Here is a 22972-nt window from a genome sequence, read left to right on the forward strand (position 1 = left end):
ACAGGGTTTGTCTTGAGTGGGTCAAGCGCTTACTTAGATAAAACATACATACCTGGTATCTCATTGCGAGGGCTAGTAAACTCATATATGACTCCCATACACATACATACATATGTACATATACATATGTATACTGTATATTGTAAAGTAATTGCTGCATATTCATTGCGCATGCGTGCGTTTTCGTAGAAGATGCAGATAAACTAAAGAGTATGCGTCCTTTATGTATGCCTCAAGTAAACAAATCATAAACAAAGCAATAGCCATAAAGCAATTAGTGAATTCAAAGTACATTATCTCCTATCAATAGATATGCCCACAAGTAAATACATACATACAAGCTCACATAAAATAAAGAACAGAGATATGGTAGGCATATTCGTGTACTTTCTTTTCATTCAGCCATTCAGCTCTCCTATATTTTCTAGAAGAAGCTCGCGTCGCTTCAGAACCACTTTAACAATAATCAGTTTTTTTTTGTTTCCGAAGGGGAAGCTTCCATAGATGCTGATATTTAGTATGTATGCTGTATGTACGATTCGTACTGCTCGCTAAAGTTGCACCTCATTCGAGAGCACGCCTAATAAGTATAATCTTACTATATTGGACTTGCGAAACAATGCGCCTACTTACTAAACCCTTAACTCCGTCATCTATAGCTTTATGGAAAAGCCCTTGAGACCGCCACTAAGCATTACATCGCTGAGCCAGCAGCTGAGTCTATTTTCTCACGTCATTGGCTCGATATTCGCGGATGTAGCTTCTCTCTTTCTTTATTTTTGGCCCTTATTAGCTCTTGCAGTATCAGAGCTGCCATCCTCTTCATGGTATATCATACTTGTCTCGTTTGCAGCTTATACGGCACTATATTATCAGGTATTATTCGGTCTGCCACTTCCATCTCCAGATCTTGCCACTCTGTCGTAAATATCAGGCAGTAGAAATATATATGCTCCGCATTTTGGATACTGCTACCATAGAAAGAGCAAGTAACTCCATTGTCATCACCGTACCTATGCAGGCACTCTCTGAAACATATGTATATATGTGTCCTGTTAGAAACTGCGTCGTTAAAAGTCTATATCGTCGTGCTTTCGTTCCACACATTCTTGTACTTTATTCATTAATCGGTACGTCCATCCTCCCTTTGCTGCTGTGTCCTAACGATTTTTCCATTCGCGTGTACTGAGTTGTCTTTCCTCTTTACGCTCTGCCACTATTAGCTTCCTGCCTATAATTTTGCTTTTGTCATACAGGGTTTGTCCGGAAAGTAATAGGTTTGAGTCGATTTAAAAAAAAATTATTGAACTAAATCGTTATAATTCTTTAAAAACATTCAAAATAGGCTCCTTCTGTGTCGATGCAGCGCTGCCAGCGCGATTTCCAAGCATCCCGGAAGACATTCTCCGGAATAGCCTTGAGAGCCAAGGTGCATGCTGCTTGTATCCCCTGTGTCTTAAAATGCTTGCTTTTCAGCGGCCTTTTCAGGCAAGGAAACAAAAAAAGTCCGGGAGAGGACACATCTGGCTTGTAGGGCGGATGCAGAAGCGTTGGCATACCGACCTTGGTTAGGTAGCTGTTCACGAGAAAGGCGGTGTAAGTCGGGGCGTTGTCGCGTTGCAACTCGATTATCCTTCGAGTCTCTTGAGGACTTCCATGTAAAACTTGGCGTTGACGGTTTGTCCAGAAAAAACAAATTCATGGTGGACAATGCCTTTGATGTCAAAAAATACAATAAGCATCGTTTTCATTTTGGATTTTTCTTCCCTTTTTGGGCGAGGAGACGGCGGCGTGGGCCACTCGGAAGATTGCCTCTTGCAACTAGCTAGCCGCTCGTTCGTTAGCTACGAATGCCCTCTACCGAATCCAATCGTTGCTCCAACGCTCCGAAGTACAGTCGCGGCGGAAGAAAATCTCTCCTATTACTTTTCGGACAAACCCTGTAGATCTTCTTAAGTTCTCGAGTCATTATGTCTGGCGGCATTATTCCAGATATATTACCAGCGACTTCATGAGACATCGTTCGGAATGCCACAATAGTTCTAATTGTGCTTAGCCGTAACACTGATTTGGCCATTCTTGCATATTAAGATCCGGACTTTGTAGCTGAATCTCGCGTCTATCATTAAACCAAGGTACTTTAGTGCTTATTGTGTTGTAATCATATGTCCGTCAATATTTATGGAGATATTCTCGTTTGAGCCAATGTTTGATTTTTGGTATAGTCTCACTACATACATAGATTCTGAATTTGGTGGACTTCTTTGACTACTGTAGTTACCGCTATATCATCGGCGTATCCGATAATCTGTACTTCTTTAGGCAGCGTTTTTCATATCGAGCGTTATGACCGCGCAGTAGTCTTTGTTGCCGTGCATCAACCCATCTCCTTCTATGGCATTCTTCTATCAATAGATATGCATACCGCAATACCTGTGAGCTTCTTAATTGCATCAACAGTCGAGCGTTTTTTGCGGAAGCAAAATAGTCTGGTTTGCGCAATCCGGTTTAGACGCGACCTGTATTTTCATACGTCCAAGCCAAGCAACCAACAATATCGGACCACAATAGCATATAGTTGTCATACAAACTGAACGAGCGTTCAAGAGTTTGTAAGAAAAGCTTTTTCATTTGACGAGATATCTTCAAGAAATTTGACACAGCTTATTGTCTAAGACAATGATTAAATCTCCGAAGAAATTGTTTAGATCGGATCACTAGAGCAGATAGTTGTCATACAAACTGAACCATCGGAATCAAGTTTTTGTATGGAAAATTTTTTTATTGGACGAAATATCTTCATGAAATTTGGCATGGCTTATTACACACGGCAACGATAATATACCCGAAAAAATTGTTCAAATCGGACGACTATACCTGTAGCTTATAGCTATCATATAAACTGAACGATCAAAATGAAGTTCATAACGACGATTTGATTTGATATGATTTTGATTTGATGTGATTTGAATATAACCAGTGCTCCTCTAACAGCATCTTAGACTGATTTCGCTAGATTATGTAGTTAGTAAATTTGGGAGCTTTAGACTATTATCTCCTATCGCCCTCATGCTTCTTTCACCTCGAAACCTTTCATATTTACATAAGGTGATTGCCATTACAGAGGAGTAAAGATACAATTTTTTTATTTTTAAAAATTGAGAACATGTTTAGAGAAAAATCAGCTAAATTTAAGAAATTTAACTCCAAGATAGTTTAGAGCATAGCGTATTGCATTATATTTCCCACAAAAAACAAATTCAACCTAACAATTGGAGCGATTTTTTACGATTTCAAATGGAAATGACTTGCGCCAGTTCAAATAGGATATAAAAGCGTGTAAATGTGTGTTTGTGCATAGAAGATTACATGGCCACAGAGCTGAGTGATTCCGTGAACGAACTGTCAGTGCGCATGTCTCACGGCGACAATGGTAATAAAACAAAAGCAACATCAATCTCGAGTTGCACAACACACATTTTCTTGACGAACAAGGCATGCACCACATACACACATCCAGGCATTCACAATTAAATATGTATGACGCATTTGTGTCAACGAACGACTATCTGCGCCTAAGATCTTCCGCTTGCAGCCTGGCAGAGCCATGCAATGCGCATGCGTGTGGGTTTTAGGAATCGTGTATGACTAGGTAAACGCACATGAAAGCAAATGCATGAGCGACTGAGTGCGTATCCATTTAGACCTATATAAATAAACGCGTAAGTATATATGTACATGTAGGTATGTCCGTGCGGATATGCACTTCTGTATGTTTTTGTTTGTTTAGCTAGTGCTGTTGAGTACGACGCGATATGCATCTTTGTTAAGTGGCGCGGAGGCGTTGAGTTGTGCTTCTGGCTTCTGGAGAGGGATTCTGCTTCTACGAAATAAATTAAAATCGTGAATAACCAGAAAGCCAGAAGTTCTGTTGCTCTAGCCGGCAGTGCTCACTTGAATTATCAGCTAAAGAGGCGGCCTACACGCAGCCCACATTTCCAGCCACACTCATGCATATACCCATAACTGTACACACATATGTATGTATGTTTATGGTATATACGTAATTTACAGCAGCCTCAGCACTTAATAGCATCATTTAATTCTTCAAATTTTGATTTTCTTGGTTTTTACAGCAGCTGCCGACGCAAAAGCACTACATAGTTGAGACACAAACCTCTCCTGCTGCTGCAGCTCAGACCCAGTCCTCCACCACCAGCAGATCAGTAGCGGCCGCGCAGCAAACCTCGGTTCACACCAAACCGCTACGTAATTTAAAGAGCCCACAACAACAAAAGCTCAAATTATTGGACGAACAAAAGCAACATGAGCAGAAACAGCAACGCAAACTGCTGAAGAATCTGCCAAAATCTGCGCTGTACTCAAAACAGCCCGCTCATCAAACGGTAAACGCGAGGTCGGCGGTAGCACCTGCACCACCGCCATTCGTCCCGTCGCAGGCAGCTCCGCATGCACAAACTTCGTACATCATTCGCAAGGACATAAAAAGTTTCAATTTCTCCGACATCGAAATCAACGAGGAAGACGCGACGGCGGCGGCGCGGCTGGACGACTTGGCGCGTCGCAGTCGCAACGGTGAACTACTGCACGATCTGTGGCAGCGCGCCGTTACGGCGACGCCACAGCCGCCGATCACTGAACTCGATGACATTTTCATTAGCGTCAAGACAACGAAAAATTATCACGACACTCGTTTGGCGCTGATCATCAAGACGTGGTTCCAATTGGCGCGCGATCAGGTGAGTGCGAATGCGATTGTGAGACCAACTTGCTTGGCGCACATAAATACGAAATACCCAATATACAGGTACAATGTTAGTTAGTTAGGCACGAAGGCAAATAGTAGCCTGTATTCAATGAGATCGGCATGATCGGTTGGCGAATGCATTGCTGGCGGAGGATGGCACCTAATTGCTGCCATTTAACTGTTGGGAAAATCACAACAAAGCTGCGGCTTGTGATGGCTAATTATGACCGAGCCTTTGCTTATTGTCGACACGAAGTTCGGGTCAATTTTGAGGCGTTAATGAGGTTAAAGTACTTAATGGGGCGAAATGCGCGTTGATCGTGGCTGGAAATGCAGATATTGATTTGTCAAAGCGTACGTATGTACTACGTGGCTTAAAAAGATAGCTATGCATATAAATGCAGTTCGATAGTATTTAAAAAAAAACTGAGATAACCGTCTAACTTGATACCCACATTGTTTTGTGGCGGGTTTGCTTAGGGGATCAGGAGCAATGTTTAACTCTTTCTCCTAACTTGCGAAGATAGATTTTTTTTTTATGTCAAGCTTCACTTTCGCTAACTACAAGCATTTTTCGACGAAAGTCATTTGTTTCCACTTAAAAACTGGGCTCACAGACAATTACAGAGTTTATAAGTTTTGGAAAACAGATAACCATTTAAACTATACTATAAAATATCATCTAGCTATCGCAAACAACAGTTTGTATTATCGAATACTATCAATCTTTTTTATAGACGGTTGAATTTTGAAAATCAGGAAATTATTCAAAAATGGTTGTGTCTATTACATATTTTCAATTTTTTGAGCTTGAATACTTTGAATATAAACAGGGATTCATTTCGAGATTCACTACTTTTTATGGAAATGTTTATTATCATTCAAAAGAATATTCTTCGGCATATATTTTGAGAAGAAGTAGCCGCGTCTACATTTCAGATGGTCCATCCGTTGAGTCCAATTTTCAATGACTCGTTCGAGCATTTCGACTGATAACTGGCGAATGATACGCGTGATGTTTTGCTCCAAGGCCTAAATCGAAGCGGGATTGTCCGCAAAAGCATTAGATTTTACACATCCCCACAGAAAAAAGTCTAACGGTGTGATACCGCACGATCTTGGTGGCACATCGACTGGCCCAAAACGTGAAATTATCTGCTCACCTAAGTGTTCTGTTAAAAGATCCATTGATTTATTCGATGTATCGGAAGTGGCGCAGTCTTATTGAAACTGCATCTTGTATCACTTAAGGTTGCTCTTCATCCCAAATTCAGCAATTTTGCTTGTTTGTATACTCATTGAGCCAGAATGGGTCTCAACGCTGGACAAAATTTGGCTCGAAAGCGTGGGATTTTCTTGCAAATTTTCCGGAGCTTATCGAGCGACGCGATGTGGCTTGGGAAGGTCGACCGATTTCAGTTCTTGCACAAGCTGTCTTCGAGTACACTCTCGGCTATGGTTGCCATATTTTCTTTATTGCGTGCTGAACGTGGTCTATTCGAGCGAATATTCTCATATAATGCATGCTGGGTCTCAGATGGGTGATGATGTTGCGAATAGTATACTCAATAGACCGATTATGTTGACCATAAGTTGACCAAAGCGCGCGAGACACATTCCTTACAGAACGTGTTGCCTTACAATCTGAATATTGGAATCAAGTCTTTATATACGAGTAAAAAACTTTTTTATTTGTCGAAAAATTTTAAGCGATGCTGCCAAATACTCCAAACTCTCCCCAAATTTTAAAGTCAGGGTTGTTATCTGCGTTTTCAAGTAAACCGATATCTAGAGCCTTCCGTAAATAGCAATTATGTTTCAGTATTCTACGCAAGCAAACATAACGAAAACTATAATTCAAATGTGTCCGATAAATGGGTGTAAAATAAGGGGGAAAAGCATTTTTTTGTGTGTGAGACAAATCATTTTTCAGTACAGGCTCTTAAATAATACAATTAAAAAGCTGGCTTCGATTTTCCAAACTCTGGAGAGTAGCGAGTTGAACAAATTATACCAGATCTTCAAACAAACGGGGACAACCCTGCGCTAGCATTAATATACATATGTATATGTAAGTCTTCTGACTTCTTTTCACATGTAATTTTTTTGACAAGAGAGCAAAATCGATCAGGGAAATGGCGAATCGAAGGCAGCTAATGTTTACTATAAAAGCTGATTAAAACACGGTGCATTTAATGTATATGTATATAAGAATGTTTACAACAATGTAAAATATACATACATACATCGTATATACCAACGTGTATATGAAGATATGTTAGAACAGATGCGCATAGTTGCATTGAACTTTATGAACTAGTAAATATTTGTTAGCAACGCCTTCCCTCAGTTTCCCACGCAAACAGCGATTTAAATTGGTTAAGGGTGCGTTCTGACGTTCCGTTCAGTGCGTCAAGCACTTCAGGGGAGCGAAATTCTCACAGACAATCGAAGGATATTCATACGAGGAAAAATCGGGGCATCTTCCAAAGAGAAGAACAAACACAAGTTGTCAACGAAAATGCGTACCGCACTGACATATCTTAAGCGCCCGCTTGTGACTCCGTGCACACACGCTCAAATACAGTTTAGCGTTAATGCAGATAAATGTCAAAAGGGGAGAATTGTCACACCACAAAAGCATATGGTGCCACATTTCTTCCACGCATGCAACTGTTGCGCCTCAATTACAGATTGAGTTGCATAGCCTATGCACACGCACACTAACATTTGTGCGTTATGTTTGTATGTATGTTACACTTGTGTTTAATGCGTTTTGCTATGTAAATATTTACTCGAACGGCCGCTAAGCAATCGCTCGGAAAATGAGGGGAAACGCATTATTGTCGGTGCAGCGATATGCAACAGATGCACCCGGCTATATTTGATTTATGCAGTGGGAAGCACAATACCGCTGCACTTAATTAAATTTCAATAAGAAAGCAGAGAAATAAAAAGACACCCTGCCGCACAATCTACACACTTTTCAATATCACTTCTTCTGTTGTTGTTGTTTATATGCTAATGTATTCAATTGTGCCACTTTTCGTGTCTTCCAAAGCCAATTAATGACTGTTGCTTCTCAAAGCAACGACCGTTGCGAAGACATTAATATGGATTTTGTATTGAAAGATTTGTGTATTTGCTTTCGAATTGAATTGTTTTTGTATATATGTAATTGTATGTGTGGCATTGAGGGTTTCAAAGCGACTATTTATAAGCTCATTAGCAAAACAAATTCGATCTAAATGGCGATAAAATTCATTATGCAAATAAGTGAAGCTGGATTCTCGGAAGCTTTATGGTTGTAAGACTCATTTTGCTTTCGAGACACCACCAATCGACTTACAGACGTTGATAAAAAATATATTTATGAGATACAAAGCGTTTATTTATTGATAAAAAATACAATTAGTTAAATTTTGAAACATTTTGCTAACGATTTCATTAAATATAAAGTGTGCTTTTTAGGCGTGTGGGTTGCAATAAGCAATACTTTTTTCGGTGTTGGTTCTTTTCGACAGCTATTACGTGACTGATAGTCAGGCTGGTTTGCCATTTTATAAAGAATAGGGTCCACGACAAGATGGCCATCTATCGCGATTTTCACCGGAAAAATTTGTTCAGCGATGAAGCTCATTTTAGTTTGAAGAATCAGTAATTCGAGCAACCATGGATCGACCTCGCAGCACATTTACTTTAGTATATAATGTGCATCCTCGGACACGCCCTAAAGAGAACAACAAAGATGCTATTGCTACTGTGGAGCAGAGCATCGAAGTAGCCCCGAATGAGTCCATCCGCCATCGCGTACGCCAATTGAAGTTCTGCCTATCTACTTTATGAAGAAAGATCCAAAATTCAAACTTGGATCATTGAGAGCGTCGCACGTTCAGTGAATGCGCCCAAAAAGGTTGGCCAGACATACAAGAAGTTTTGAAGCCGAACGACCATCGATGAGAGCATCGCACGTTGAATTGAATGCGCCCAAAACAAAAGGTAAGGTTGGCCAGAGAGCGATCTCGATTTTCATAATGAAGTTGGCGGGTGTTGATGGGGACGACATTTGGTTCCAACAGGATGGCGCTATATGCCAAGCAGCCAACGAAACAATACATTTCTTGAAGGGAACTATTGATGGGTGCATTATTTCACAGCGTGGGTTTGTGAGGTGGCCTCCAAGATCGGGCAATTTAACACCACTGGACTATTTTTTGTCGGGTTGTGTGAAGTCGCTTCGAGTCTATGCTTGGAAGATAACGCAGGAATTTCGATCAATTGCCGAAAATCATTTTTTAAACATAATAGCAAACCTCATTAAGGCAACTATTTGTCAAATATGGGTTTAATTCGTAATCGAGTTGATGAATCGCTTTCTCGAAAATATGAATCTTAATGCAGAGAGAATTTCAGTCTTGAATTAGCAGCTTTAAGTACAACTTATGTAATATTGACTGTAATTGGACGATTGAATCTAGCAATAACCTCGTTGAAGAACTTTGTAATCGAACAAATGTATAGGTTTTTGACAGAACTTTTTTCAGTGAACATCTGACATTCTCCTTCTTCGGTCTTTTGATTTGTCTCTAATGCCAACCTACTTATCAAAATATTCTTAGAGAGATTCCCTTTTTAGCCGTTCTTGGTTCGCTGTGATGCACACACTTGGTTGTTGTTGTTGTAGCAGCAGAATTCTGCCGAGTTGACAATCCTTGGTCGGATAAAAATATGTGTCCGTTTCGGTTATATAGACCCGACTGGCGTGGGAACGTGTTGTTGTTGTAGCGGCAGAGTTCTGTCGAGTTTACAGCTCTTAGCCGCATGCGATTTTCGTTTGCAGTTGTTTTGTTTGTATTTATTGAGACAGGTTCATGGCAGCATTACGGTATTAAATGAAAATGGTGTTGCCAGATTATCAAAATTAAATAAGCCTTTTATGTCTTTTGTATTCTAAGAATTTTTTTTTTTTTTTTAATTCTGTCACAATGATTTCCCAAATTTTTCCGGTTTGTGCACCGGATTCCCCAAATTTAATTTCAATGACTTAATATTTTTATGTAAAGTAATTTTCTCGAAATTTCAAAGATTGAGCAACGAGAAACCCCGCTTCAACGCTTGCCAAAGGATGTTTGCTCCCTACGCGTCGTCCTTTGCGGGTATGCTAGTGCATAGACAATAAACTTCACGTAGTGTAATGAAAGTGTCAATGAGCAGAGGGAATTTCACCGTTTCGAGGATAAATGCCCGAGCGGAAAATATATGCAGACTCACGCATTTGCTTGGTTTGTTGGATGTATTTATTTGTTTACTGCTTATTTGCGTTGTCGCATTGCATTCATGGTATTTATTTATCACTATTGTTGTTGGCGTTGTTGTTGTTGCGTGTTGTCGTGGCAAGAATTAAAATCGACGAGCAACGTGGCCGAGACAAGCATTTATGCTTTTATAGAAAAGTGCGGATAAACAGTGACAACAACTCATATTTTAGACGCACATAAACGCCTTGGCAAATGGCAAATAAACGTGATGAGCACGTTCGCCAAAGGCAGCCGCACACAAACACACACACTGACGCACAGCCTTACCGGCATTTGCTGCTAAATGGTTGCGACGGCATTGGTTGCTACGCTGCTGTTGGCCGCTTTATTGTTTTAGTTGTTGTTGCTATGTTGGCCGAGCAAGTGATGACAGTCGAGGCGCAACAACAATGAAAACAACCAACGGCAACGGGCGACTAGTCAAAATAAACATTACTTTGAGGTTTCTGCTTGCGCCGCTTTCCACCGCTGCACCGTTGCTCATAAGTAACCTCTGCTTTTGTAGTCATACCTCGGTGTATACAAATATACGCCGCAGTCATACAAACGCATTTGTCTTTTCTTTGATTTGTGCTCGCCTTGGGTTCCTGGCGGATTCGCCACGCTGCTTTTCCACGGCATTCTCTGGCGGTGCCAATGTTGCACGTCTATTTCGATGTGTGTGCGGCGTGTTGACAAAGTACCGCAGGTTACAAAGGAAAAGCGCTGCGCTGCGGTGTGGTGCGGCAGCGGCCAGTGTGGCAATGAAATAAAAATATTTTCCTGCTTTTGCGGTGCGTGTTTGCGCATTGAATATCAATAAAGCGTTGGCCACGAGAAAAATACGACTAATGGATTGGCTGAGTTGGATGGCGTTGGCCAATGCATAATTTTGATTTGAATTTCGTTTCAGGTGCGTACCGACATGCATACATATATATTATACACACATACATACATGCACACATACCTACACACAAACATACATGTACATATATATACACACATACACACATACATTCATAAGTGAATTGCTTGCAACAAGCAATATTAATTGTCTGTCTCTATATGGATCCATGATCGCGCAATCAAATACACGTCTATTTGTGCGTGTGTTTCACAAGCAATATTTGTAATCAAACGCGCTGTAACTTGACGCTAATTTGCACAGAGATGCACACATGCAAACAAACATACTCTTATGTGTGTAAATAAAGTTCGGTTTGGTCCAACGCAGCTGTGTTTACCGCGTTTCAGAATGTTGCATGAAACTCTATTTCGGCAGGTGCATCATAATTGCTTGCCGTGCTTGCCGTGTAGGCAATTATTTGATAGTCCAATTTCGTTGAGATACATACTACACTTTTCTAATCAGCACTGTGTTCCGTCATGCCATAAAAATCCTTCGGTATTCAGCAAACGCACAGCGTCTAAAAGTGAAACGAACAGCAATTTAAGTGCCAATCGTTAGTGAGACCATTGCGAGCAGCGAAGAAAATGGCCAGAGCCACCATGTAAGTGCAAGTAGGAGCAATTTTCGCCAACTAAGGAGCTCGTAAATCGTTCGGCCATTTAAAGTGGAACGATGAAGCGGCGACGGTCCATAAATTGTGCGATTTACTACTGCCATGGCGATAGCCACTATAGGTGCGCATGCGTCGAATGCCTGTGTGGACTATCAACTATGCATCTATGATATATGTTATGTTATATAGTATGTAGTATATATAGATACCAATGTATGATATGATATGTATGTATGTAATTATATGAAACCATTGCAAGTTTGGAGTGCATCAACGCTGCTTCTATATACATATCTATGCACATGCATAGCTGTATATGTATTACACATATGTACATAGTATGTATATACATACTCTTTATTACATACATATATACTTTTCTGTTACATTTTTATGCACAATAAAGTATTTCGTTCGACTTGATTGCACCGCTTCTCATCGATATCCACCAATTTGCACAACTCGATCTACTGTTGCATGCATTGCGTAGTTTTGCAATTGTTTGGTTGTTGTTCCTGCCGTTGCTGAGTCGCTGCCATCAAAGTTGCAGACAATTTCTTCTATAATTTTTCTATCTTCCATTATGGTGTCGAACATCTCCTTGGTCTTTGTCTGTCACCATAGCGTTCCCGCTGCCATCTTTGGTGACAACGACACGGCACCAGCAAGAAAAGTAGGAAAAAAAAAAAAAAACAAGATGAAAAGACGTTAACTTCGACTGCGCCGCAGCTATAATACCCTTCACGAGTTCAAGTTTTCTTAGTTTGATCAGTTTGTATGGCAGCTATATGCTATAGTGCTTCGATTTCAACAATTTCTCTGGAGCTTGTACTGTTGTTTTCGAAAATTGTCCATGCCAAAGTTCGTGAAGATAGCTCGCCAAATGAAGAAGTTTTCCATACAAGCACTTGATTCCGTTCGTTCAGTTTGTATGGCAGCTATAACCTATAGTAGTCCGAATTGAACTATTTCTTCGGAAATCATACCTTTGCTTAAAATAATAATCTGTGCCAAATCTTATGTAGCTATCTCGTCAAATAAAGAAATTTTCCATGGAAACACTCGATCATGATGCTTTAGTTTGTATGACAGCTACATACTTATATGCTAAAGTGGTCCTACATCGACAATTCCTAGCTTCCTATTGAGGGGAAATCGATATCTCAGACACTTAGGGACTAGTTCGAGTAAATACAGGCAGAAATACAGAGAATAGAGAGGCAGAAATAAATCGACTCAGCTCGTCAAACTGATCATTTATATATAACAGATAATCTAAGTAGATGTACTTTTTCCCGTTGACTTTTTATGTCATGCTAATTTATTTTTTTCGATATTGTTTGGCATTTTATCATGGAAAGCCTTACGCCTTCATTATTTGGTAATATTCGACCGAATAGACCACATCCAGCACACAGTGCTAAGAATATACACGAAGACGAAGAAAAAAGTTTATGCGGACAGTTCCGCTGTTCAGGGTATAAAAATATTGTTTTTCACATTAGGTATACGGAACTAACGATAGACAGTGTATTGCTGACAATTTTTATATAAATGTTGCAGGAGATTTTTTTCGGAAAACTGGGCTTCATTGAGCTGAGTGATTTAATATGTATAAAGTACGCTCTTTTCAAAATACGTTTTTAAACTTGGAATTTTTCCACCTGCAAATGGAGGCTTAGAAAAAAATCCCAGAGAGGTTCTCTCCTGAGATTCCAGGCGCGGGATAAGTTGCCTCCGATCTCCCTATCTCCGATATGCTTCTGATAAACAATAAATGGTCTTGAGTAGCCTATAAACTCCGAATGTGTAAAATAATAGCAACTTCGAGCAAATTCTAGGAAAATAGCTTAACTGTAAGTATACAGTGAAAAATTCTAGGTGTGCTCATTTGCTGTATATTTGAACAGCCGCAGCCAACTTCGCCTATATTTTTCAGATGAGCCGGAGCTTGTAAAACTGATAACAAGGACGTCTAAACTATACAGATGAGCTGAGGCTTAGCAAAGCGTCCTCAGTATCATTTATTTCGATAAATAAGATAAATATCCTCATCTCTGCGAAATTGGTTCTATTGTGCCCCCTTCAGTAAACAAATAATATATCTAAAATGCTTCATGAATTTCCAAAAGCTTCAGAATATTTTAACCCCTTTCAGCATGCAAAAAGTCACTAACAAATAGGCTCCTAACATTATCTTCCTTCTTCTATATCTAGAAATTTGAGACCCTCTTTGATAATTTTTATACAAATTTTCTGCCTTCATGTGCCACCGTACCCATGTCGAATATCACTAAATTGTTATTGGTCGTTAGTTGGTGGTGATGCCGTTGATTGCTGTGTTGAGCGAGTGAGCTTTGCTTGTCAGTCCTTGTCGCTTGTCCACCGCACTTCGTGGAGTTTTCAATTATCTAGGTTTCAATATATTTGCATTCAATGTGGTAAACGTTAAAATGGAACTATCGCCTCTCCTTAGGCGCTTTAGTTAACTGTGGCACTGCTGTATGACGAAAATATACAGTTAGCGGTGACTGAAGTAGTGTAAAAGTAATTTTGTAACTTTTATATTATTACCATATACATACATACATACATATGTATTTATGTATAAATTGCACTTGTTGCCTTGTTTATTAGTCGTTTGTTAGTTAAACAAAGTGCTCAAATAATCAAAGTTAAAATTTATGCCGTCAGTTAACTATGTGCCTATGTATATATGTTTATGTATATATGTACGATTATAAATTATTTGAAAAATAGTAAATAAATTTCACTGAATTTAGAGTCATTTAAATAATTATTAAGGACTTTTGCCGATGTTTTTTTTGCAGACGATATAATATTATTTTCTAAAGCAGCTTGAATAGTTTGTATAAACACTGGTTATGAGATGCAACCAACATACATATTATATTATATAAAGCAACTGGTGTATAGTTAGCGGTCTACTAGCCATTACTGACTTTTATTTAAAGATTTTCAATGGATTCACCCCGCAAAATAATGGACATTTGCCTGTACCTTTATTTTTAATAAAAGCTTTCACTGTTTGAGGCATACTTTGTAAACAATTCCTTATCATTATATATTTTTAAATCTGGATCAATTAGCCATACATCCTCTATGTTATACACCTTCTATTTAAGGAGCGCCCAACAATTTTCGATGGGGTTTAGGGCGGGTGAATTGCCCGCCCAGGGTATATATCGATATGCAAGTAGTGAAGGAATTCAGTCGTTCGTCGGGAGGTGTGCCAAGTATTGCTCACTATTTATCGTTCCTTCAGCAAAATAAATTGGTCCTTGGACCTTTCACCGATATGCAGCTCCAAATCATTTCACTGGGGGTGTTTTTTTGCAGTTCTCCGCATAACGTTCACATGGTCTGCGTCGCAGAAACTGAATGGCTTCTGTCACTGCTTCTAGCTGGCATTCGTCGATAAAGATAAAGAGCCTCACTATTTTCCGCCGAATGCCTTTAGACATTTTTCTATTTTGGGTAGCTTTTGCCGCTTACTTGTGCTAGCAACGGCGCCATTTTGAGCTTGCGCACAATTTTCGCTACCTGAGTAACAATAGCTGCACTCACTCACTGCAATTGTTTTTTTATTTCTATATAGGATGCACTATTTTTTTTTAAGTGCAGCAATAGTACTTCGGGTTTCCCATCACATCATACATTTCTTATAGCACAAAGGGTATAAAAATGTCGTCATCTTGATTCTGTTCTATCAGTTTGTTTGGCACCCATATGAAATAGTAGTCCGACCTGGCAAATTTCTTCGGAGATTTTACTATTGTTGTAGGCAATAATCTGAGCCATTTTTCGTCAAGATATCTCGCCAAATAATAAAGTTTTCCCAACAAGAACTCGATTTTAAAAGATCAGTTGGTATGACAGCTATATGATATAGTGATCCGATCTGCTCATATTTTTCTGAAATTATAGCACTTCTCTGGGCAAAAATCTATACCTAATTTCTTGAAGATTTCTTTTTTAAATAAAAGAGATTTCCATACAAGGACTGGATTTTGGTAGATCAGTTATTATATCTGCTTTATGCAATAGTGATCCGGTATTGGCGGTACAAATGAGCAGTTTTTTTCAGGAAAGGACCTATACAAACTTTCAGATCGATAGCTCAAAAACTGAGGGACTAGTTCGCATATATACAAATAGATGGGCATGACTAAACTGTTGTGACTAGTTAAAATCTTAACGTAGAACTTGGACAAAGGAAAACAAAACTGAAAATTTGATTTTTTTTAAATTAAAGTGAAAATTTCCCGACAATTTTTTTCAAATAATTGTAATCGAAAAAAACCCTTCGTCTAGGTCTTTAAAAATTGTATCTAAAAGACTTGTGTAAAATTCTATTAAGATCGGTTGGGTAGTTCTCGAGAAAACTTGCCAATCGACTTCTCACTTTTCGTATTTAAAGATGGCGCACTTAGCCTAGCTAGGTTCGAGGGCACAAGTTCTCAAGGCTGTATCTTTGAAACTATTACTGGGATCAACTTGAAAATTTAGAACAATATTCTAGAGATGTTTTATAGTTTAATAAGATCGAAAATCGTTATTTTAAACACGTAAATCCATGTTACCCCACCCTTAAGATTACGATTGTCCAGCAGTTATTATACTTGCGCTATTAGCCATACATAATTAGGTAATACATGTCACATTATTTAATGCAACATAGTAACACCTGATTTGCATTAAAATTTACTTTCATCATACTATAACTATAATTAGTTGTTCTATAGAGACAATAGTATACTTATAATAAAACCGAACTTCAAATTATGCGACCACTGAAGTAAACTTTTCAAAGCTTTCCATATCATAGCTTACTTTTAAACAATATTATAAATTAAATTATTTGCAGTCAGTCTTTTAGCTTTCGAACGCAGGCAACCGACAACCACACAATGCCACCATTTTCAAATACCCAAGGGCTACATCAAATCCTTTCCCTTATGGTGTGTGCTGCAGCGTCGCGTCCAAATCGCAGCAATTGAAGTGCTGCGAGCAGCCGCCGTCAAAGTGCCGCCTTTCTTTCTGCGATCTCGTTAAGACGAATTAAATGTGGCTATGGCTTTGAGGTGAATTTTAAGCAGCACGGGGACCCAGTTAGACTACGCCAGCCACACTGCGCTCGCCCCAAGTGACCAGCTGCTTAACAATGTCGAAAAAGAAAATTGAAAACGAAAAGAAAACTCGCAGGAAAACCAAGCTAAGCGACAACGCCAAGGCGGTTACGTTTGGAAAGAATTGATTCGAAAGTATTTAGAGTAGTGAAGTAGAAACGCTTACCAAGGAGCATACATACACTAAACCACGACAGCAATATGAATATCGGCAACGGCACAAATGCACACACATATTTATGTAAATATAACAGTATGTAGGAATATGCACGTATGCAAGGCAGCCAAGAGGAGTAGCAAACAATATGCCGTCTGTCAGCTTATGGATTTATTGCGCATGCGCGCCAAACTCGCGCAAATGTACCAACAAAAACCGTTTGCATCTGCAGAATGTGTGGTAAATGCCAAAAGTAATAACAACAAAAATACTTGACTGCAACGAATGGCTTTCTCTTACTTCTATACCGTTGGCACTCTTTTGCCACCATATGTACACAAACACATGCACATGCTTGCAACGCCATCGTAGATTTGGTGGTATGGGCGAGTGCGGCTACAGTAGTCCTTGCGGCAATTGTGCACATTCACCATTTCCGTCTTTAAGCCAATTTGATTTTGTTTTACCATAAATTTGCATTTCGTCATACGTTCAGGCGCTGGCAGGCCGTAAGCACACACACATGCACACACATATGCCACAGTCTCATATGGCCAATTGAATGTGAAGGTTCGCTTGTGCATATGTGTTGCTTTAAGAGGCCTCCAACATGGCTGGCAGTTGCAAATATTGTTGCCTTTATGTCCATATTTATGTTGTTGCTGTTACACACATACATACATACAAACGTATTGACTGCAGGCGACTCTTGGCTGCCGCTGGAGCGCACATAAATTACCATTTGACATGATCATTTGTTCAAAATCGGTCGGTTGGTTGGACGCTTCATGGGCCGGGCGTTCGGTTGGGGCCTCCTGCGTCGGTCACCGCCTGGCGTGGGTTGGTTTCACCGATGACAGCCGCCAATATTTGCCTTGCTATTGTTTTTCATGTATTTCCACAGCAATGTCTATTTGAATTCACTCACGTTGGCATACTTAGTCGTACTGCTACTTACACAGGCATAAATGTACTCGTATGCATTTAAATAGTGGGTTGCCTGCGAAGTTTGCTCGAATAAGCTAATTATTAATGTAAAGCAAGAAAATACGTTTGCTTTGGCTGCATTGGAGCTTTAATAACCTCCAGAGGCTCACTTTTTATGGCATAAAAGGGTATAAAAGATCTTTATCTTGATTTTTGATGGTCAGTTTGTATGGCAGCTATGTGTTATAGTAGGCCGATCTGAACGATATAATCGGAGAAAATAGCATTGCTTTGTATAATAATTCTAGTTAAATTTTGAAGACATATCTCAACAAATAAAAAAGTTTTCCATACAAACGCTTGAGTTGTATCGGTAGGTTTGTATGACAGCTATATGCTTCGGTAGGCGGATCTGAACAATTTCTTGAGAGACTACAGCACTGTTGTGGTTAATAATTCTTGTCAAATTTGGAGGTGATATCTCGTCAAATAAAACATTTTTGGATACAAGGAATTAAGTTGGATCGATGAGTTTGTATGGCAGCTATATGCTAAAGTTAGCCGATCTGAACAAAATGTTCGGAGATTATAGAAATGCTCTCAATAATCATATATGTAAGATTTCACGAAAGAACCTCCTCTAATAAAAAAGTTTTTCATACAAGAACTTGAATTGGATCGATCAGTTTGTATGGCAGATATATGATATAATAGTCCGATATCGATGATCCCGACATTTAAACAGCTTCTTGCTGAGAAAAAGACTTGTACAAAATTGTAGATTCATATCTCAAAAACTGAGGTAGTAGTTCGCATATACAGATATTTGGATTACCGAAAAATTTTTTGACTATAGCACTATTTGCGGAGTCTAAATTAATCTGAAGAGAAGAATAAATATTCTAATTTATATTCGAATTTATTTGGTAATACGAACTGTCAAATAAGTTTCTTCTTTCGATTTTCTTGTTATTTGGTAACCCTAAGCACATATTATATTCATATGTAAGCCCAAACGAGGGGGGAGGCAAATACATACATACGCAGTTACATGTAAACATGCTTTCGTATGCACAGCCTTTAAGTTACTCGCTCATTTCGTCATTATTTTTCGACTGGCTCCAACAACAACAAACCACTTTTGGCAATAACAATTCATCGACGAGTCTTTCTTCCGCTGCCAACTGCCAGACTAAGTTTAGCCAAATGAACGAGCCAGTTAGTCGTCCACCTACCTAGCTGTCGCAGCGGTCGTCAATTTATCGAAGAATTACATGAATTTGTTGACGTTTTGCTGTCATTTGTTGTGCATGTTTTTTTTTTGTTTGTTTGTTATTCTTCGCTCTGTTGCTCTGTTATGTTATTGTCATTTTGTTAGCTGTCTCGTTTTTGGCATTCATCGGTCCACTGAATTGATGAATAAATTTCCGATGTTTGTCACAGCGCACATTCATTTGTCTTGCCAACTATATTGGCATTTCGTTCGTTCTCTTCTTCGTTTCTTTGCTCTTTTTCTCTCTCTCTCCATCTTTCCCGCTAAAGCTAACACATTCTCATACACAGCTTAAAAAGGAAAATGAGGGAAAACTTTTCGTACAAAGACCGTTATCGGTGCGTCTGTATGTGCTTTACATATTTTGGTTCATTGACAAAAATTCATTTGTTGCAATTTTATGTCAAATGTCAGCATGGCGTACAGTAATCAATCAGCTTATATTATGCCGTTTCGGCTGTCACCACCTTGACAGGCAAGCAAGGCACAGAGGTTGTAAATGCGACGCTTTGCAGTTACACGCGCTCATGTGGGTTGCGTTGGCGGTGACTTGTGAAAGAGTGGGTCACCCTTGTCTCCATTTCGAATAAGTAAAAGTAATAGTTACATTGATGGGCATTTTAATAGTTCATTAAAGCATTTTTGGTCGCTGTCGTGTTTGATAAGCAATATTTTTAAAACACCAAACAATGAGGATGTAGTATTCGGGATACTAAAAAAATACTTAAAAACAAAAGTTGGTGGGTTACCATCCCTAATAAGTTCCTCTAAATTGGCGTCAGTGGTGTACCACGTACATAACCAAAGATGGCCCTTAACGGCCTTATACTTAAATACAACTCCCGTGCACCTCTGGTAATTTGCGGCACTGTGTCGGTGAGCTTATTCCTCGTGGCATGTTCTCCGCGCACATATGGACATCCGATGGGGAGTCGGGAAGTCTTCTGTCGCGAGCTCTCACCCCAACTATTGTTTCATATTGCCAGACCACTGCAATGTCTTTCAATCAGGAATAGCAGCAAATGTATGTACTTATCGTAAATGGGTCTTATTTTAGGAAAGTACGCATGTACTCCGATAGCAGAGCTGCATCAGGCTACCTTCATATTAGAATTGTCTGGGTGCTTGGCCCCAGTAGAATCATCGGAAACTGTAAAGCTGTTGAGCTTGCAAGAAAGAACCTTATTTAAATTCCATAAGGAACGAAACAAACAGGTGTTCATCTGCTTTCGAAAGCTCGCACGATGGATCTATTGGCGTCCCGTAAGTCCCAGAACCAGACTTTGAATTCCTTTGGAGTGGAACATAAAATGTCCTTGTAAGGTTCGCGATAATAGAAATCCTAAGTAGACAGCAAGCCATTGGCACTCACGCGGTAAGTCTGAAGATTTTGGAGGACGCAACTTGTCAAAGTTGCAGGGAGGAAGATGAGGTGGAGACATCTGGACAATTTCTTTTCTATCGTCCAGCTTTCGCCATCTTTGGCTGAAGCATACTTTCTACGAGCTTAGCGAATGAGTTAGTATTGACATTAGCCGACACAATAAGTTGTTCTTTGCGCTTTATCGATATGTCTTTTTAATATATACCTAGAAGTTCTGGGTATCGTAACAGACAGGCGGGTCCATGACACGTCTAATAATGTTGCAATTATATCATAACTTCTCAAGGCAGCAATTGTTTTTGATTAGTACAAATTATTCAAGGAGAGTCAAGACCGCGTTGACGACGAATCTCATCCAGGACGGCCATCAATATCTACATCTACTGATGATCAACACGTCAATAAAATAAGGGAATTGGTGCTTGAGAATCGATGATTAACAGTCAGATATCTCACTGGCATTATTGTAATATCGGAATAATCAGTGAAAACCATTTTGAAAGATCACTTGGGCCTAAGAAAAGTGAAAGCACGATTGGTTTTAAATCACTAAAATCTTTCAAAAACAGCGTCGCGTTAACGTCTGTGAAACAATGCTTTCCGACTAGCAGTGTGTCATGGAACGTATTATCATTGGCGATGAGTCTTGGGTCTATACTTACGACCCGTAAACAGACGATGAATCAGCCGAATACCGTGGCAAAGGTGAGCTGAAGCCGAAAAATACAAAAGTGTTCAAAAATCAAGGTTACAGTTGATAGTTCTCTGCAATTATCCAGGTGTGGTGCTCTATGTATTCCTACCGACCAACCAAACTGTTCACAAGGAATCCTATTTGAGTTTTAAGAGTCATTTGCGCAAAGCTATTTTTAAAAAGAGGCTAAATTTTCAATCAATATCGTGCCGCAACCACCGTATTTGTCTGATTTAGCTCCGTGTGATTTCTGTCTATTGGATAAACTCAAACGACCGCTCCACTTGGAGTCAATTGAAGACATTAAACGTGAATCGCTACGCGCACTGCAGGCTTTTCCGGAAATTGACTTTAACAACTATTTCGAGGATTGGAAAAAACGTTGGCATTTTGACTATTTTGAGGGCGACGACGTAGATTTTGAATAATAATGAAGAATTTTAAAATTATGAACAAAGTCTTACTATTTTTTGCTTATAGTAGTATTACTTAATGCCTTGCTAGATTGTCACGGTGTATTATTTGCTAACAACACTATGAAAATACCGTTTAGACCACATGCCCCCTACGCTCGTATAATTTAAAAGTTTTATTTTTTGCTATAGAATAGTTTATTTTGAACATTGTGGCCTTAAATTGTTTCAAATTCGATTTCCACTTTACTTTATATTTTAGCTATTTAATAAAGTAAAATACATAATAAATTCTCTACATACAGAGCGTCAGCATTTCTGACGTTCACTCACGGTGCCAGCTGCCACTGGATATGCATGTGAACGCACACGCCTATGAACACACCACATGGTGATGGTCAAATTTGCCTCACAAACACCAACTTTTAGTTACTTTCGTTGGGTGTTTCGACCATTAAAAATGCGAGTACATGCATGGAGTGGAGAAATGAAAGCAGCACCGAAGAAACGAAGGCGATGCGGCGTTGTTAATGGTGCGGTGGATGACATTTGGTGGGTCAGTTAACGTTGCCTCATAAATGAAATGACACACATCACTTTTTATGCGAAAATAAACTACCAATAATAATTTCATGGTCCAAATAAGCGCACTTTCACACACACACACGCATGCACGCAAGTACTCAAGTATGTGCGTGTGGAGACTAAATATGCATTTAAGTGCGTGTGTGTGTGTGATAAATTTGCACATGCAAATGAATATGAAGCATAATAAAGCGTATTTTATGTGCAATGGAGGGACATGAGAAACTCAACTGAGCTTTTCATTGTTTCATTTTTGCGTATATACATATGTATGTGTGTGTGTGTGTGTGTGCCGGAGTTTATATGAAAGTGTGTGCCTGAACTATATAAAAATAATTAACACAACATTGTGTGCAAAAACTAACGCAATCTGCAGCTCAAATACCCACATTGGTGAGTGTGCCGCAGTGATTGCACAATAAGCGCAACAACAACAACTGCCGTCGTACGAAACAAAGTAATGGTAGCGTTCATGGAAATTGTTATTATGTCTGCTGACTTTGTCCGGCTATGGGACATATTGAAGCGGTTACGGGAAATTAAATTAGCCCCGCACACACACACACACACGCGCACGCTAACCCATACGCATATGATTTACGCAGCCAAACGCACAAGCTGCTGGGAAGAGCGCAGTAAATGTCACACATTAAATGCACGTTTATGTCAGTAAATTGCCGCCATTTAAAGCGGCGCTCCGGCTGGCCGCTCAAAGGCTACTAGTCCGGCCCTACGGCCGCACAAAATGGGAATTGGCTCCACACACAAGCGCTCGGCGGCGACCACTGCCGTCCAGTT

The 22972-nt window shown here is 39.5% G+C and overlaps 1 protein-coding gene across 2 annotated transcripts in view; it reads left to right on the forward strand.

Moving 5' to 3' along the window:
* Positions 1–22972, forward strand: part of LOC126761656 (fringe glycosyltransferase) — a 123775-nt gene that overhangs the window by 26708 nt on the left and 74095 nt on the right. The window contains exon 2 of one of the 2 annotated variants that reach the window (XM_050478009.1): positions 4140–4760. In XM_050478009.1, coding sequence (XP_050333966.1) covers positions 4140–4760 — 621 coding nt within the window. Of the gene's footprint in view, positions 1–4136; positions 4761–22972 lie in introns of both variants that reach the window. The other variant, XM_050478008.1, reaches the window with a different exon arrangement.

Source organism: Bactrocera neohumeralis, chromosome 6, assembly GCF_024586455.1.
Source record: "Bactrocera neohumeralis isolate Rockhampton chromosome 6, APGP_CSIRO_Bneo_wtdbg2-racon-allhic-juicebox.fasta_v2, whole genome shotgun sequence".
Taxonomy (NCBI): domain Eukaryota; kingdom Metazoa; phylum Arthropoda; class Insecta; order Diptera; family Tephritidae; genus Bactrocera; species Bactrocera neohumeralis.